The sequence below is a fragment of the Chelonia mydas genome, chromosome 1 (assembly GCF_015237465.2).
Source record: "Chelonia mydas isolate rCheMyd1 chromosome 1, rCheMyd1.pri.v2, whole genome shotgun sequence".
NCBI lineage: Eukaryota > Metazoa > Chordata > Testudines > Cheloniidae > Chelonia > Chelonia mydas.
Window position 1 is genome coordinate 323,278,562 of NC_057849.1, and position 18,970 is coordinate 323,297,531.

General features: G+C 42.1%; 1 protein-coding gene across 2 annotated transcripts in view; it reads right to left on the reverse strand.

The window, feature by feature from the left end:
* The window catches only part of PMPCB (peptidase, mitochondrial processing subunit beta), a 9,753-nt gene extending 593 nt beyond the window's left edge, over positions 1 to 9,160 (reverse strand). Inside the window, exons 1-11 of one of the 2 annotated variants that reach the window (XM_037889199.2) lie at positions 9,015 to 9,160; positions 8,052 to 8,192; positions 7,528 to 7,614; positions 6,550 to 6,679; positions 5,394 to 5,592; positions 4,975 to 5,054; positions 4,209 to 4,321; positions 3,546 to 3,689; positions 2,718 to 2,878; positions 757 to 842; positions 593 to 681 (exon numbers count right to left, since the gene is read on the reverse strand). In XM_037889199.2, coding sequence (XP_037745127.1) covers positions 593 to 681; positions 757 to 842; positions 2,718 to 2,878; positions 3,546 to 3,689; positions 4,209 to 4,321; positions 4,975 to 5,054; positions 5,394 to 5,592; positions 6,550 to 6,679; positions 7,528 to 7,614; positions 8,052 to 8,192; positions 9,015 to 9,116 — 1,332 coding nt within the window. In that variant the 5' untranslated portion in view covers positions 9,117 to 9,160. Of the gene's footprint in view, positions 1 to 592; positions 682 to 756; positions 843 to 2,717; positions 2,879 to 3,545; positions 3,690 to 4,208; positions 4,322 to 4,974; positions 5,055 to 5,393; positions 5,593 to 6,549; positions 6,680 to 7,527; positions 7,615 to 8,051; positions 8,193 to 8,556 lie in introns of both variants that reach the window. The other variant, XM_007063784.4, reaches the window with a different exon arrangement.
* Positions 9,161 to 18,970: the final 9,810 nt, after the last annotated feature.

An 18,970-nucleotide genomic window follows, 5' to 3' on the forward strand; every position in this document is an offset into this window, starting at 1 on the left:
ACAAATTCTGTTAGAGCCCAGAGCTGATTATAATAAAATGGCTCTACAGCTAATCAACTGGTAAGTTAGCTGCCATGTCTTTCTAGAGCAGCAGTTCAACTCATGGGCCCATCAGCACACAGCTGTGACCTGTGACACATACTCAAGGCCATACTGAGATGGTATATATATTGTGTGGATGTGGCCCACAATGGTAAGTAGGTGAAGAACCATTGTTCTGGAGGGCTAGCAAAGTTTCAGACAACCTTTCATCCTCTGTACCAGGGGTGGCTAAACTTCCTGACCCTCTGAACGGCGTATGATAATCTTCAAAAGTTTGAGAGCCTGGACCACCTGCTGGGACTTGGGACTTCAGCCCCATGGGAAGGGGGCCTCAGGATTTAAGCCCCACCACCCAGCTGCAGAGAAAAATCCTTGAGCTCCCCCCATTCTCCCCCAGTAGGCAGAATGGGGGGAGCTCCACCAACCCCACTTCAATTGTAAAAGAGCCACATGTGGCTCACAAGCCACGGTTTGGCACCCCTGCTCTATACTGCATGCTAGCTGCTATGTTAACATTCTTCATTTAAAAAATACACAACACATGCATTACCTCAATTCTTGCTTCAAGTTCAGGAATTGGAATTCTACGATTGTAACACAACATCTGTCTCCCAATGTCCTCGCAGATGGGGGTGGACCCTAATGAAGGCAAAAAATACTCTAGTTATCAACATATGATTAGAATAAGAATAAAAATCCCAATTTTATCCTTACCATCAAGCTGTAACAGCATATTTGTTTTTAAAAGGTTCGTGGCTCGAGATACTTCACTTTCAGTAACGCTTGTGCAGAGTCGTATCCTGAAAGACAGTTTGAAGTGCTAGTAGGAAATTTTACACATTTAAGCAAGCAAGAATGGCATTAGTTACTTGAGGTAGGGTGCCATATTTCGTATGCACATTGCTAAGACGTCATGCATATTAGTACACCAATACCAGAATGTCATTTCTAAAGAAAGCAAGGTTGGTGGTATTCTCAGCATATGTAAGTGGAGGATTAGAGATTTATCCCTGTATCAAACTTCTTCCATACAAGTAGTAGGGCTAAAGGGTAAATGTAGATTGAATCTGAGGAAGCTTTCTAATGGCACAAACTACTTAAAGTTGTTAGTCTCCACAGGAAGATTGGGAAAGCCATACCACTGAGATGTTTAGAACTAAACAAAAAGTACTACACTAGGGCAGCAGTTCTCAACCAGGGGTACATCAACTAACCTGGATATTTGCCTATTTTTACATCAGCCTACAGAAAAAGCACTAGCAAAGTCAGTACAAACTAAAATTTCACACAGACAATGACTTATTTATACTGTTCTATATACTGTACACTGAAAAGTACAATGTTTATATTCCAATTGATTTTATTACAGGGCAAAAAATGAGAAAGTAAGCTTTTATTCAGTAGTTGTGTGCTGAGACACTTGTATTTTTATGTCTGATTTTGTAAGCAAGTAGTTTAAGTGAGGTGAAATTTAGGGGTACACAAGACAAATCAGACTCCTAAAAGGGGTCTGGCAGTCTGGAAAGGTTGAGAGCCACTGCACAGGGAAACTCCTCTTAACTGCAAGTGCAGGGAGATGTATTAAAACAGAGGTTTCCAAACTCCGGGCTACATTGTGCTGGCTGGTCACACAGGGCTAGCTTACCCCCTCCCCCAACAATACTCAATTCCATTAAGCAAACAAAAAACTACATTTAATCAATTGCTGTAGTTGCCATAAACATCACGTAACTAGGTTTGGGAAGAACAGGAGGGGAGATGGGCCACAGAAACCTCTTCAGGATGTAGCCCATCCTATGAAAGGACAAAAAGCCCCTTGCAAAATGTCCAAGAAACGTTCTTATCTGACTTGAATTTTATCTGTGACTCATGCAGTCCAACTGTACTCAGCCAGTTCAGAAGGTGGGTACTCTGGTGTCGAGATGACTCAAAATAGGCCCTAAGTTACACCATTCCCCAGCCTAATTTTCAGAGAAATCCTTGCACAATGGCACACCTACAATTTCATTTAGTTACAATGTACATACTATAATTTCATCAACAGAAGTGGGTCCAATAAAAGATACCACCTCATCCACCTTGTGTCTCTACATCTTCACTGGCAGTCACCGGAACTACAGTTAAGTGCCAGATAAATGTCTAATTGGTCATTTGCTTGTGCAACTAGCCATCATCCATGCCGTTACTGTGTTAGTAAGTTAAGTAATTGAATGTGCTTCTCTGAAATATAAACTAAATGCCACCGAGTCTGCAGTTGATTGGAGGGTTTATAAAGTTAGAGAAGATGTAACAGACCTTATTTAGTTTGCATCTTACTCCACAGAACATTACATTTTCTGGCAGGAGGAGGGATGGGAAGAGTTATGTAATTTGTAAATCAAATGGCTATTACTACTGTTTTGAGCCAGATTTTGCCACTCTTACTCTTCCAAGTAGTATCTTACTCTTCAAGTAAACCCACTGCTTTCATTTGAGCTACTTCCAGTGTAAGGTACAGTCAGAGTGAAGCAAGGGTGGGAGAAACAAACATCACAAGCTTCTGAATTTAGCCTACTTGTTCTTTCCCAACAAATATGGACTGTGATAAACAGAACACGTTTTTGAAAAAGCGGCTATTTTTAAATAGCCACTCCTCAACCCAAAACAAGCTACTTGGAGAAAATGTGTTTTCTTACCACTCTCTCTGAACGAAGTGCATCATATCCTGTACAGTGGATGGTTCACAAACCATGTACAGCCCCCACAGTCCAGTATCAGTGTAACAGGTGTTGAAAGACTGGAAGCTATGACACAGGTTGCCATGGCAAGTGATTTGGGCAAGCTTGCTGGATAAATTCTGTTTACACAAGAAGATAATATTTAAAAAAACCAAAACCCCGAAATCCTAAAATTTCTTTCCCCCTACTAAGCTCACCCATTGCTATTTCAAGTGTGACAGATTGGTAGCTTCCTCCACAGCCAACAATACTGCTAGGAGTATGCACCAGATGCTTTTGTATAGAACAGGCAGCTTCCTCTTCTGAAGCTAATATTTCACTCTCCAAGTGACACCCTGAACTTGTCAGTTTTAAACTGCAAAGGTTTTTTTTTTGTTGTTTTGTTTTTAAAAAGTCCTACAAAAATAGCTAGTAAGATTCCAAGAGAGGGAACAGGCACTGGGATATTCAATGCCTACAGCTTTGGAGCCTATTTCGTTTTTCCCCACTTGTTTTCACTATAGGTTGCTAGGCTGTATGAGGGCTCCTCCACTTTGGTTATTCTGTGTGCCATTCCCAAAATGCACCTGCACCCAAATTCTCATGTCACATGGCAACAGAATGCACTCAGAGACCATTGGGCTAGATTTTGATTTTTTTTAAATGCTGATAGAAATACCCAGGTAACTCTATTCCATCTCAGACAAGGTAGAATGTGTGAAGTGTACTGATGCTGGCAAATAACTGAATTCAACACCCTTTACTGGTATAATCAACCCTCACCAAAGTGCCCTGAGGTTCACTCACCACGCCTCCTCCAAAGGAACGATCCCAGTTGCCTATCAGAGTATTTGCTACCATAAGGGGAATTGTATCTGGGTGAGACCAGCCAACTGCTTCGACAGCTATTGCGATGTGTGCCAAAGGCATCTTGTCATCTCTTATACGAATCTGAATCACAAAAATGTTAACTCCAAATGTAATGCAGGGAACATACTGTAGCATGTACATTTATTCATTCAAATAAAGGAAACTAGGAACTTTCAAATAAAATCTAGTGCAAAGTGTAAAAAACTTTACTCAATAATACTCTTAACTGTCTGTGTAAACCTAAAGCTGTGTGTAAGGAAGTCATTATAATAGTCATTTTGCAGATGATTAAGTGAAGACATAGAATGGCTAAGTGATTTGTCAGAGTTGGGACAGAGCTGGGAACAGAACCCAGGAGTCTCAAGTTCCTCCGCTGTAACCTTTAAAAACCCCTGCCCAGAAATATATCAAGTGAACAGGCCGATTTTCAAGGATAGTGAGCATCATCTGCTCCTGTTAACTTCAATGGGAGTGATGGGTGCTTAGCATTGAAAGTTAACACTAGAAACTCAGATCAAACCAGACAACTGGTTAATATTAATCAGTGTTGCTTGTTGATCTGATTAACTTGAAAAGGCAAAAAGCAATCTTACTGCTTACCTCACTACCTGTGAATCTGCAAGGGGGCAGGGCTGGCATTCCTCCTTCCTGAGTAGACGGTAAGTTACCAAAATGATAATTTGCTAAATCAAGCAATTCATCATGAGAGACTCCTGAACAAGAGAGTTTCATATAAAGCAGTTTTAAAAAACTTATCATCTACGATCATTTTTCACAGAAGTTAAAAAGCTCCAACCAAGATGCCAGAGTTATAACAATCCATCATAACCGTTGGTTCTCTCCCAACTTGATTACTGTACGTTTCCGATTTCCTCCCCACCCATTCCACTTCATTAAATGCCATTGCTAAAATCATCTTCCTCACCACCTTTCTTGCCTCCTCTATATTATACAGCACCAAACACAAGCTCCTTGTTCTCAACTTCAAGGCCCTACTTAATCTCACCCCACCTTTCTATTTTATCCTATTCCCTCTCCCATTTTGAACACCATCTCCTTCCTACATTTGTGGCTTTGCGCTCTCTGTCACACTGTCCTCTTACACTCGGAACAGCCTCTTAGTTGAAAGCAAAGCACCCTCCTTGCCTAAAGATACATTTAAGGATGTCCCTGGAAGATTACTGAGGGGAAAACAGATGAGATGCAGATATACAGAACTTTGAGGGCTAACAATAGACTTCTATGACCTATTAAGTAGTGGATAAGTCATATTTCTGTGTCTGATCTTTGTACCCTCTCAAAGTTAAAGTGCTGTGTTTTTAAACTTATTTTCAAGTGCTTGCAGCGATGCATGTCTCACACTAACCTCCAGCAGCAGCCAGCACTATTCTGGGTCCTTTATAATGTGCTGTTATGTACTCCACCAAGTCATTGCGATTTATGGATCTGTACTGGTAAAGAAAAAATTACTACACCTCCTGTCAGCATAGGTAGTGTCTACACTGAAGCGTTGCAGCGATGCAGCTGTGCCACTGCAGCGTTTTAAGTGTAGACAAGTTCTACGAAAACAGAAGTTTCACATTGCTTTGGACACTATTCCAAACATGTACGATTGAGTGTAAAGCATTCAGAGGAAATTCCTCTTGCAATTCCACCTTGTGCAACCCCAAACACTTCATAAGGCAAAAAGAGAACAAATTGTTTCATTTATCTTTAAGTGTGGTTTTCTAATACTGGAAAGTAACCATGAAATTAAAACAAAGGAGAAACAGAAGCTGGATTTACTTGATGTTTTCTGTGGGTCCTAATATTGTCCGTCCCAGTGTAGTGTTCTGATAGGCTGTGGCATGAAGATAATCAAAGACAACTTCCTGCAAATTAGTTTCAACTTCCTGCATCTCTCGAAGGATAACTCCTCGCTCCCGCTCGATCTCTGCTTCCCCCAGTGTACTGTTCTGTATGATGTCAGCAAGAATCTCCACAGCTAGTTGAAAACACAAAGGAATGGGGGGCAAGTGTGCTTCAGCAATACTGAAACTTTCAGCTCACTATACTGTAATCAAATAAGCAGCTCAAATACATATAATAAGTGGGCAGAACTGTTAGCAAAGCTTACAGGAAGATCTAACAGAAAATTGAAAATAAACTTCTACATAGTGTAATCTTATTTTGTAATATTTGTTTTAGGAAAACTTTAGTGCCCTTCTTGGAGAGAATGTGTGTTCTTCAGGGATTTCTAAAACTTCTCATCAAGGAATTGTCAATATGCATTATTTTATTTCAGATGAACACTATGGAGTAAGACAATTCACTTAAACAGACATACCAGGAACGAACAATTCGAGAAAACTAAACAAAAATATAGCTTGTTCTTCAACTGGCAGCCCTTTGTTTTTCACAATATGTTTAGAGACAAGCTTCCAAGAAGAGAGAAACAAACAGCTTAAGTTAACCACAATACAAATATCCAGGGCCCTATCATACCTTCCCAAGGTCAAACACACTGGAGGGGCACAGAATGCTCAAGATACACTGGGAGGTTCACTTTAGAGTTTGAAAAAAGTTCCCTTAGGAGGACAAGGGAGCCAAAGTAGGGGCAGGGAACATGGTCTGAAAACTCCGCTCACTCCCCTGCAGATCTCAGAGAGATGAATTTCACATCTTTAGCCCCAAAGGAGAGCCACTTGGTCCCCAGGAGAGGTGCCAAGTATGGGACACAATGCTGAAATGCTCTTCTCCAAACCTGCTAAGTCTCATCCCCATGGAGTTTCAGCAGGGGGATTGCCAAGGAAAGGAGGTGGGAAGCACACTGCAGAGGCACTGTTCTCCCATTTCTGCTTCTTTAGAGGGCTGTCAGCTCATTTAATTCCTTGTTGCTCCCCTCCTCACAATCTTTAGGAAGGATGCTCCTTCAGAAATTCTGTAGAACAGAAGCAGTTACCTCTTGGCAAGTCCTTTGAGAAAGCCTTCGCATAATACACAGTTTGTTCTCTGGACGTGTAGGCATTAAGATGAGCGCCCATGTTTTCAATCTCTAGTTCCAGGTCTAATTGAGACCTCTTTTTTGTCCCCTGAAATTAAAGGGAAAAAAAAATGTTTACTTGCACTCCAGAAGGTACCTACCCACAAAGCAGCTTTTACACATAGGGAATAGTAAGCGTTTATTTATTTTTATTTTTTTTAAAAAGCTGATTTGAGCACAAGAGAAACAACTGGTCTGAGACAGGGAAGGCTGGCACATCAGTCTTTCCCCACTGGAAAACTAAGTTTAAAGCCTGCACAAATCCCAAGTGAAAATTAACTTGAGGACAGAGTACCTATTTGTCTGCTACAAAGATTAGTTAAATTCAGTATGACTCAACTCTACCAATCTCAGGTATCAGCAGGAGTGGATCAGTTCAGGATTTAAACATAGCAGCAGGAATATGGAAGGAAGGTTACACAACACCTGACTCAGACCAGTGTTGTTTTGACTGCACCTCAGTAAGCACTCAAATTGTTAACTTTAAAATGCTGAAATAACATGCAGAACTAATTCCTGAAACTAACAGATCTATCATTCTTGAATTCCTTCTGTCAGCCATTTTGTATGTTTTTCGTTTCTAATAGATCGAACATGAAATTTTTCTTTCAGGCAAGGCTAGACCAGCACATGCAAATGTACAGGTGAAGCCATACAGATCTGAGGTGAAATCCTGACTCTACTGAAGTCAACAGCAACTTTGCCATCAACTTCAATGAGGCCAGGATTGCATCCTAGATTTTTATTTTGGACAAAAATCCAAATTGCTTGCGTTTTCCTGGTGATTTTGAAAAGTGATTGACTGAAATCAGTTGTAAAGAGTCTACATAGTTATCCTTAAAGATCAGTAAACAACTTTAATTTTAAAAGCATCTGAAAACTAGTTTTAATACTTACCTTGAAAGCCATATGCTCCAGAAAGTGAGCCGTTCCGTTGTTCTTCTCATTTTCATACCTGCTTCCAGCATCAATCCAAAGACCAACCTTATTAAAAACAATATTAATCTTACTATCTAATAGAAGATAGCATTGGCATTGTTTTGCTGGTTCTTACTTTGGCTAAGATTTTACTTTTTATAAATAGACTACACATGGATTTTCAAAAGTAACTAGTGATTTGGGTGCCTCAATTTTGGGGTAAACTAATTTGCAGTTAAAGGGGCACAATTTTCTGAAAGTGCTGAGCACCCATGCTCTGAAAAATCAAACCCCTTTACAGTGTTTCAAGTTTGGCATCCAAAATCACTAGTCACTTTTGAAAGGCTTAGCCCTACCTTCACACAAACTTGTGTTCACTATTTACAAATTGTTGTTAACTACTTCTGCTAAATACTCTTAACGATAATAGTACATCTAATTTCACAATGTAATGAAAATACATGTAGATAGTTAAGTAAAAAATTCATTCACAAGTTACCTACTGTGCATGTTGAGAGTCCAGAATCTTCAGAAGCTACTCTCAGGCCATTTTCCAGAGAACACACTTTAGTCTCAGGAACATTTAAGACTATTTGCGGTGCTGCCTTGGTGGATCTGAATCTGCTTGTCCCAAGCTGTATGGGCTGTAAAGAAAAGCCATTAATTACAAATTGTAGGTACCCATGATGCTTGTCAGGACAGCACATTCCTGAACTTAAAAGTATGAATTATTTATTTTTGTTTTGTAAAATTAGCATTGATTTGGTGGGCACTGCTCTTCTCCTCAGAAATGCACCAACTCTGCCCAGAAAGGAGGCATGAAGGAGCATAAAATGGACCTGTCTGCAGCTGACCCCTTTTAATGCAATGGCTGTGAGAAACTTGGGTTCAGCTCAAGCCACTTAATCTTTTTGTTCCTCAGTTCCCCATGTGTAAAATGGGGATAATAGTAAAAGCATTAAAGATTATGAGGGGCTTAGATATTACAGTAAGGGTCCATGTAAATACCTGAACTAGTCCCAGAAGGGCCAACATCTACAGCTCCTCAGTCTGAACAGATCCATGTTTTTATCCAAGGAACCCAGAGCTTAGCCAGCAACGCCATCCCATGTAGCCTACAGAACTAAGCAGGCTGCTCCAGCTTCAGCCAAAAATTGCAGGGCCACACGCACTGTGGCTTGCACAGATCCCACACAGCCGGGCGACTACAAAGCTTAGGGTGGGGACGCGGGGTGGGAGAGTCTGGGCAGGTCCTGGGGCGCAGTGCGAGCCCGTGACAATAACCTCAGCTGAGACTACAACTCCCAGCGGCCCCATGAAAACCACACCGAGCTGCGACTACAGCTCCCAGCGTGCACCGCGCTGGAGGCCGCCCATTGCCTTTTAATTGCCGGCAGCCTGTGGCCCGGCCAGAGGGTTGGGAGCCCACTCAGCATCTCCCCAGCGCCCCGATCCCCGTCACTCACCCGGTTCGCCGGGGCCGAGCCCCGCACCAGGTGGCGGCCAGGCCAGGCCCAGAGGAGCCGTCGGGCCGCCAAAGAACCTGCAGTCAGCAACGCCGCCGCCATCTTAGATAAGAGCCGGGGTGGCCGCGCGTCTCGACTTCCGGCGGGAGCGTCCGGGGAGGGGGCGGGGCGCGCGCCATGGCAGATTGGGGAGGGGCGCGGCGGGCACAGGAGGGGGAGGGACGTGGGCAAGCGCGGGGCGGGCACAGGAGGGGGAGGGAAGTGGGCGGGGCGGGGTGGGCACAGGAGGGGGAGGGACGTGGGCAGGCGCGGAGGAGGGGCGGGGCGGGCACAGGAGGGGGCGGGAAGGAGGCCGGCCCTGGCAGGAGGGTGTTTGCAGGGCCGGTGTCTGCACGTTGGTGGCGCAGTGGCCTGCGCTGCCCGTGTCCGCCGGTGCCCCACGGCTAGTGGGACCAGAAGGCCCGAACCGTTGGGCTGCGGGGGTCAGTGGTGGCGGAAGAAGAATTAGGATCGGCGTGACCCCGAATGGAGAGGACAAAGCAGAATGAATTTACTGTTGTGTTAAAACCTTCTCTTGGAAAATCTGGCTTTTAGCAGCAGCGCTGTGTTTGTAATCCGTACTAGTTTGCTAGTAGAGTACGTACGTGATGGGCCAGATATGTTGCAGCTTTCTCTCTGTAGACTTATAAAAGCCTCTGTCAGCACACAACTTAAGGCTCGGGGAATTAATTACTTATGTTAAAGTAAGCAACACAAAATTGCTTTCACTGGCTTCTTTTGCATTTATATTCAGATCAGGTTTTGTAAATTTCACCCCCCCCCATACCTCCACCCTCCAATTCTCTCAGGACAGCACTTTATTTTACAAAATTTAAATGAGCCTAAGTGGTTGACAATGTCCTTTTAATAACTAGTATTATTATTAAAATATGAAAAATATCTGAAGCTCATGATGAGGCCATTTATTTTCTGGTTTAATAATTAATGACAGGTATGTGGCTCAGTCCTGCAAATTTTGTAAACAAGCATGTCTTCAATGGGGCTATTTGTACAAGTAAGGCAAAGGAAATTTGATCTTAATATTACTCAAAATGTTAAAAAAAATAGACTCCTAAATACAGTGAACAGTAACAAGAAGAAATACATTGTCTTCTCCTACAGAAGTGACATGGAAGTTTTGAGTTCAGATTGATTGCAGGATCAGGCTCTTTATTATTAAAATAGAATTCAGATAATGCTGCAAAATTTTATTAATACAAATAGTCTTTATTCACTTGAATAATCCTTGGGTTACTTGCATGAGAAAGGGGTATGCATGACTCACTCACAGGATCATTTACTTGCTTTTGGTTATTTATGTGCTTTGAAATGGGATGCTAAGCTTAAATAGGTTATTATGGAATCAGGAAAAAACATTTAAAAATGCATAAGGCAGGGTCGAAAGAGAAATTATCTTTCTCAGCTTACCATTAAAGTTCTTTCAAACTCTGCAAACACAAAATGATAACAGTTAAGCCTTGAATGTTCATGATTAGAACAAAAAGCCCAATTATATATAAGTTACAGAGTCTGCGCACAAAATTCAAGAATAAATCTGCCTTTGGATGACAGTTTAAAGGAGTCCAATTTTTCTAAACCTCAGAAGGGGCCCATAGTATTTTAGCAAACTCATAGTCTCTGGTGACATACAGTATAGCTATGGATTTACCCATTATACTTTAGGCCTGAAGGTTTTATTGTACTTTACTCTGTTGACCCAAGCCTAGGAAGAGTGCAGACATATGTTGGTGGTCTGGGCGTTTAGAAATATTTACCATAATATTAATGTAGGTTGGATTCTATGCACAATGTATATTTTTGTTTCTTCCCACCATCAAAATGGAAAACAGTAGCTTTTTAATAGCACAACTTACCCATTTCAGTTTCATAAGGCTTTGGGTGGTGCTCTCTCAAACAGGGAACTGAATTCCACTCTTATTCACGCTGGTTTTAAATCCAGTGTAACTCCACTGGACTCTTCTGAACTGGGAGCAGAACTTGACCGTAGCATTTTAAATTATTTGTAAATTTTATTAGAACTATTTGACTTTGTCTCTGAAGTATCTTGTATATCAGGCAGCAGTAGTTTATTTCCTGATGCACTTGATCTGCAGATTATCTCTGAAAACTCTTCACTTTCTCCTGTGGGGTGGGCAAGGATACTCAGTTTTATTCTAACTCTTTTCAATAACTTTTCTTGTCATCATAACTTAAGGTCCTCTGTGTTTCAGGTGTCCAGTAGGAATTTTTCTCTTGGAATGACAGCAAGATGACACCCTGTATTTGCTACCCTTAAATGAAACTCTTCTTGGCATCACATAGAAGTCTTGGGTAAACACTGAGGGCAAAGTCCTAGCTCCATTAAGTCAATGGAGGATTTTCCCATTGACTTCAGGGGAGCTAGGATTTCAACCTAAGGGTGGAATATAATTGTTCTGAATGTGGGATTCGCATTCATGTTGCACGTGATAGCTATGAATTCAGCAGTGTAGTGTTTAAATGGCAGTTCTATATATGCACTAAGTGCAAAAAAATAAGGGCACGAGCCTGCAAACTTTACTTAATCACATCAATAACATTAAACCTAGGGTTGCCAATTTGGGTTGGATGTATTCCTGGAGGTTTCATCACATGACATAGTCTTTAATTAAAGATTCATCTTTAATTCCTGGGGGTTTGGCAACCCTAAGCCCATAGGGTGAATTCTTGTTCCCATTGAAGTCCATGGCAGTTTTGTCATTGACTTCAGTGGAACCAGGATTTCACCCATGATATTTGCTGGATCAAAGCCTAAAGACTTTTTGTTTGTTTGTTTTTGTCAATGGGGACACTTTTTCTAGTTCTTCCCTTACATACATTAGTCTCCCTGTGCTAGTTGTGTGGGATACTGAAACCCACGCATAAGCTGATCTGCCTCTCTTGTAGCTTTCCACAATGGGGTATGTGTTGCTGCCATGGAGATTGTTTCTGAAGAGCTGTGCATGTTCCTCTGTACAATTGATAGTAGAGATCCACTCAGGCCCTGCGGGGGCTTAAATAGGAGGACCTTGCACACCAATCCTCTGCACCATGAGTGAATTTCATTCATTGGCTGTCCCGGTTGTTGAAAGTAGGTATTCAAGTCCTTGAACTTTTACACTAACTTTTTTTTTAATGATAACTAAAGGTCTTGATAGCACTTTAATGAGCTAATGTTCAAGAGCCATGCCAAAGAGATCAGTTTTAAGGAAGCATATGAATAAGGAGATTGATGCATCATATGTGAGGGGTGCAGTGCAGCAGAAGGCAGGAAAATGACAGAGGATGAAGAGGCTTTCTCTTTCGCATTGAACGACCTTCAGAAATGTAATAACAAAAACGGGAATGTTTGTTTTTTAAATTGTAACTGCTGTAACCTCCTTGTCTGGAATCTTGACTTCTCATCACAGCCACAGAGATCCATCCAATTTATTTTATTACATATGTAACCCTTCTGCCAGGTGGAGCCAGCAGCAACCAGGGCTGGGATCAATATCTAGGGTTCCTTTTCAACAGTACAACACAAAACTGGCTCAAGCCCCCACACAGTAACCTGGGAAAACTACACACCACCCCAGGTGCCTCTGAGAGGCAATACTTCCCCACTCGCAAGCAGAGTCTGAGTGTAGAAAAGAAACTTTTAATGAAAGGAGAGAAGTCACCTGACATTAATTAGGGAAAATGCCACAAGCAGGATTCATAAACATAAAACTGTGAGCAGGACACCCGTCCCAGAGTGTGTGGGGCAGTGTTTTCTGCCTCATGCTCCTGAGTCCTACAACCAAACATTCCTTTACTGTGCCCCCCTCTGTTCCCTCACCATACCCCACTCACAGTGGTTTTCCTTGACCAGCGTTTCTCAAATTAGGGGTCCTGACTCAAAAGAGAGTTGCAAGGGGGTTGCAAGATTATTTTAGGGGGATCACAGTATTGCCACCCTTACTTCTATGCTGCCTTCAGAGCCGGACACCTAGCTCTGAAGGCAGCACCCCACCAGCAGCAGTGCAGAAGTAAGAGTGGCAATATCATACCATGCCATCCTTACTTCGGCGCTGCTGCCTTCAGAGCTGGGTGGCTGGAAAGTGGCGGCTGCTGACTGAGGGCCCAGCTCTGCAGGCAGCAGTGCAGACGTCAGGGTGGCAATACCATACCATGCCAGCCTTATTTCTGCATTCCTGCTGGCGGTGGCTCTGCCTTCAGAGCTGGGATCGCAGCCAGCAGCCGCTGCTCTCCAGCTTCCCAGCTCTGAAGGCAGCTCCGCAGTCAGCAGCAGCACAGAAGGGTAGCAGTACCGCAACCCCCTCTACAATAACCTTATGAGACCTCCCCACAACTCTGTTTGGGTCAGGACCTCTACAATTACAACACCATGAAATTTCAGATTTAAATCAGATTTCCTGTGTCCGTGAAATTGACCAAAATGGACTGTGAATTTGGTAGGGCCTTATATATAATACATATTTGTTTCCCATTTCTCCACCTGCCCTTTCGATGACAGTTGTGGAAAAGTGAAAAAGGCTTGTAATGAGTGGTAACTAAGGGCCCGGGACACTGCTAGACCTTCATGACTTGGGAGCCATGCCATCCATGAAAAAACATATGCTCTAGTTTATACTTTACTGTTTAAAAAAGAAAATAAACTGTAGCACATGGAAACCTTTCCATATACACTGGTCAAACTAGGCGAGGAACAATGGAACAGTTGTTGGCCCATGTGAATGGATTGATAGTCTCAGTCTAGATCCTCATGAGCAGATGTCTGTATAATAAACAAACAAAATCCAGAAAAAATTCCAATAATTGGCACTGTTGTTGGCTGTCTTCTGAAGGAGTCAAAGGCTGTGTGCACATGGATGCTGAACTACCCTTATCTCCACTAGGTCACTCTAGGTCAGGGCTGAGGAGCAAATGGAAGCTTGTACAATTATAACCCATGGTAAATATGCTCTAGGGAGAAACAGAGCACTTCAGCCTCCAGAGCTGTCCGTCCTGCACTGTCCATCACAGAAAATTTGCTACCTTGTTTAATGAAGAGAGAAGCATTTGAAGAGCAGCAAAGGAAGGAAGTAAAGCACCTGAAAGAAGCGTATCCAACTAGCTACATATTTGGTTCTGTTGTTCTTGGAGGAGCATGGACAAAAGCCATCTACACGACTAGCCACAGTGCAATCTATATTGTATAAATTAGTGACACAGTGTGCACATGGTCTTACTGGTTGTGTGCTCTGGTCATTGGCCATAATCATGAGTGGTTTCAAAGCTCTGCATTGCACTTTTTTGTTCAGTTTGAGGGGGAGGGGAAAGCAGTCTTCATCTAATGAAGAAAGTATATAGTAGAGAAGGAACATATCATTGGTACAGTAGCTCTACTTATTTTATTATCATGCCTTAAATGCTGACAATGTATTCAGTGCTGTAGTAGACAATGCTAAGAAGCTAAAAAAGCTGTAGTAATTTTGCTTCAGAATTAGGGATAAGACCGTTGTTTTTACATGAACCATCATACAATGCTCAAACTGAACACACTATCTTTGAACTTGAAAAAAAATTGAGTTAAGTCAAACCTCAGTCTCATTATGGGTAGGAAGAGTTGCAGGCCCCTGGAGTGCCATTACTGGTAAATGTCTAAAAAGCTTAGAAACCAATACCACAAGGGATATTAGTATAGTAATAATCTTGCAGTAGACAGTAGATTCCAAGACCAGTCCAATGCAACAACATCATCAGAAGTGACTTTTCCTCTTGCAATATGTTAAAGGCAAAATCATTTATCCTACGAGTGCTAGAGATGCAAAACCAATTCTGGGAAGTTAACGTATGTTTTGGAATTGTAAGGAATTGTCACTGGAATGTACTGGAATTTTTTATATTAATAAAATACTTACTATGAATTGTATCCTTACACCAAATTGTCACTGTGCCTCCATGAGTCACAACTGAGAATACCAAATTCAGGACAAGCTGCTGGGAAAAAAAGCAGACACACCCCAAAACTGGTGGTTATTCTTCCATGAGATATACCAAACCAGCAACAAAAGTAAACTTCTGTCTCACCACACTGGCTAACAAGAAGTCAGAAATGCAGCCTCCTTACATATTCCAGTCCTGAATTCAACATCCAGACACTAGACTTAATGATGAGTGGTTATTTAAAACCAATTTCATCAAACAAAAGTGTTCTTCTGATCCTAAAGGACCAGCCACATACCCAAGTCAATGTATAACTCAGATCTCATTCAATAATCATGCTGTTGCCAATCCTTTAGTATCTAAAATCTAAAGTTTTATTTTAGAAAGAAAGAAAGAAAGAAAGAAAGAAAGAAAAGTTAAAATTGGCTAAAGGAATCAAATACATACAATAATTGCAAAGCTTTTGGATCAGACTTGTAGCAGTGATGGAATAAATTGCTAGCTTGTTAAGTCTCTGGTTGCTTCCAAATCATTGGAAGGCCCTCAGTCCTTTGGTTAGAATGCTCCCATTAGTATAAGTCCATAGTCCAGAGGTGTAAGCGGGAAAGAGGCAAAATGGAGATGTTTTCAGGACATCACACTTCTGCCAAGTGAAGGGAAAACCATTATTCTCACAGTGGAAAACTACAGGTAACAAGATGGTGTTTGGCAAGTCACATGTCTATGCATGCTTTGCTTAGTCATAGTAGACCCATATTCTAGTTATCACATTCACAGGAAAGCCCATTAAGTGTAGATAGGCGTCTTCCATGGTCCATTGTGAGTTAAGTGTTCTTTGATGGGCCATTCAACTTGAATAGTTCCTTCACAATGTGCTGGCTAAATATCTTGTTGGTGTTACCAAGAAGCAAACATATTTGAAATACAGGTACACAGGGCTGGTGCAACCACTAGGCAAACTAGGCGGTTGCCTAGGGCGCCAAATGGTTGGGGGTGCCAAAAAGCGGTGCCCTGGCTCAGCAGAGAGGAGCCGCCTTCCCATCAGCAAATCATAACATTTCTATTGACTCCTTACATGCTACACTTTGTACAAGATTTGTTGCAATTATATAACAGTGGTAGCAATAATGATCTACTCTACATAGTCATATTTTAATCAGATAACATCACACAAATGCAGTCATTTTATGGCATGCCTTGAGTACAGGTACTTTGTACCTTTATATAAATAACTGTGGTTTTTAAAAGCTGCTTTGATGGGCTGATGGTGAAGGAATTAATCTTGGCAATGAAAGGACACAGTCTTCTGCCATAAGAACACTATTTACTGTAAAGAAAATAGACCAAAAATGTTCTCCAAAATTTGGCAGAAAGCAGTTGAGCAAATTAATAACTTAGCAAGGCTGAGTCACTTCACTGGGTTACTTTTCCAGACCTCTGCATTCGAAGAGTTTTGAAATTGGGATTTAGTTCTTTTTTTCCCCTTCTTTCTTCTCTTCCCCTGCCATGTGTTTCCTCCAATCATGTGTAAGGAGTCCTGCTTTTATACTGAGATTTTCTATATGATCTTGAGGTTATACTGTTCCCATAAAGTAAGCATGTATTCATGTGACAGGGTTCAAGTTTTGATGATCAACAACTCTTAAGCTGTCTGTAGGGAATTGAACCTGGGATCTCTTGTACTGAAAACATAAGCATCTACTGCTTAAGTAGTTCTTTAGGTAGCATTTGAAGCAAACTCATTATCCCAGGCTATGTCTACACTACACAGCTTTTAGTGACATGGCGGTGTCACCACAGCAGTGCCGCTAAAAGTCACGCAGGGTAGCTGCTGTTTGTTGGCTCTCCTGCTGACAAAAAAACTTCTACCCCCAACGAGCAGCGTTTGCATTGTTGGCAGGAGAGTGCTCCTGCTGACAATGCACTGTTCACACTGGCACTTGTTGCTGCAAAACTTTGTCTTTCACGGGGTGGGATTTAACATCTCTGGAAGCCAAAAGTTTTGTCGTTCAACTGCCAGTGTAGACATAGCCTTAGGCCTTGTCTACACTCACAAGTTTTGTCAACCCAAACAGTGAGGGAGGGAGGGAAGCAGGGAAAAGGGAAACCAAAAAAGACAAACCCCAATGTCCTCAGTGATTCTAAGAGAAAAAGGCCTATCTGGGAAAAAATTCTGCCCCCTTAACCTAGTGATTTCCGTGCCTAGAATTTGGCCGGCACCAGATGGATCAGGCTGAATAGGTTCCAAACCTCTCTGAAGCTCTTACCTTCCCAACAGGGACATCTGTTTTCTAGCAAAATTAGTACTGGGAAAGGAGAAAACTTGAAGGAGGCTCCTCCTCATGTTCACATACGGGAACCTGAACTCTCTCTCAGTCCTCAAGGAGAGTCCTTGAGAAGAGACTTGCTATAGCAAAGCCATGGGGGTCTCTGAGAGGGATTCTGCAGCCTTTCCTGCCTGGCCATTGTCAGAGTCTCTCTCTGAGGTCACCACCTACTGACCTCCTTTGAAAAGGCCCTTGTGATTTCACTACAGGGCTAATGTCTGACCCCTGGGCAGCCCCTTTGGATGTTTGAGCTGCTCCCCCTGTGTCACCCCACTCAGTGTTAGTTCTGGGGATCAAGCAGGCTACACATGAAAACATCAGAGGTTGTTCAACATGCCACACTCAGTTTTTCATAGATTTGTAGACAGTATGGCCAGAAGAGACTGTTAGATCATCTAATCTGACACCCCTGTATATCACAGGCTTCCTGTATAGCACAGTAGCTAGTTTTTGACCAAAGCACACTCCGGAAAAGCATCTTATGAGGACATCAAAAGATGGAGAAACCACCACTTCCCTTGGTAGTTTGGAAGAAACTGATGAAATGAGGGAATCGATCCCAAGGCTACACTTGTGGGTCTTCATCTGAGTGCCAAGTATCTGAGTGCCATTTCTCCTGTGGAGAGGCAATCTCTCTTCCCCCTTAACAAGAGCCTGACTTTATTGTCAATATAAAGGTCCATGAGTATTGGTGAGCAGCGGCTTGTTTACACTAGAAAGTTATAGAATCATAGAACTGGAAGGGACCTCGAGAGGTCATCTAGTCCAGGCCCCTGCACTCAAGTATTATTCTAAGATCTAGACGATCCCTGACAAGTGTTTGTCCAACATGCTCTTAAAAATCCCCAAGGATGGAGTTTTCACAACCTCCCTAGGCCATTTATTACAGTGCTTAACCACTCCGACAGTTAGGAAGTTTTTCCTAATGTCCAACATAAACCGCCCTTGGTGCAATTTAAGCCTATTGCTTCTTGTACTATCCTCACAGGTTAAGAAGAACAATTTTTCTCTCTCCTCCTTGTAACAACCTTTTATGTACTTGAAAACTGTTATCACATCCCCGTTCAGTCTTCTCTTCTCCAGACTAAACAAACGCAATTTTTTCAATCTTCCCTCACAGGTCTTATTTTCTAGAACTTTAATCATTTTTGTTGCTCTTCTCTGGACTTTCTCCAATTTGTCCACATCTTTCCTGAAACGTGGCGCCCAGAACTGGACACAATGCTCCAGTTGAGGCCTAATCAGCACGGAGTAGAGCAGAAGAATTACTTTTCATGTCTTGCTTAGAATACTCCTGCTAATACATCCCAGAATGATGTTTGATTTTTTTGCAACAGCATTACACTGTTGACTCATATTTAGCTTGTGATCCACAATGACCCCCAGATCCGTTTCCGCAGTACTCCTTCCTAGGCAGTCATTTCCCATTTTGTATGTGTGCAACTGATTGTTCCTTCCTAAGTGGAGTACTTGGCATTTGTCCTTATTAAATTTCATCCTATTTACTTCAGACCATTTTTCCAGTTTGTCCGGATCATTTTGAATTTTAATCCTATCCTCCAAAGCACTTGCAACCCCTCCCAGGTTGGTATCGTCCGCAAACTTTATAAGTGTACTCTCTCTGTCATTATCTAAATCATTGATGAAGATATTGAACAGAAG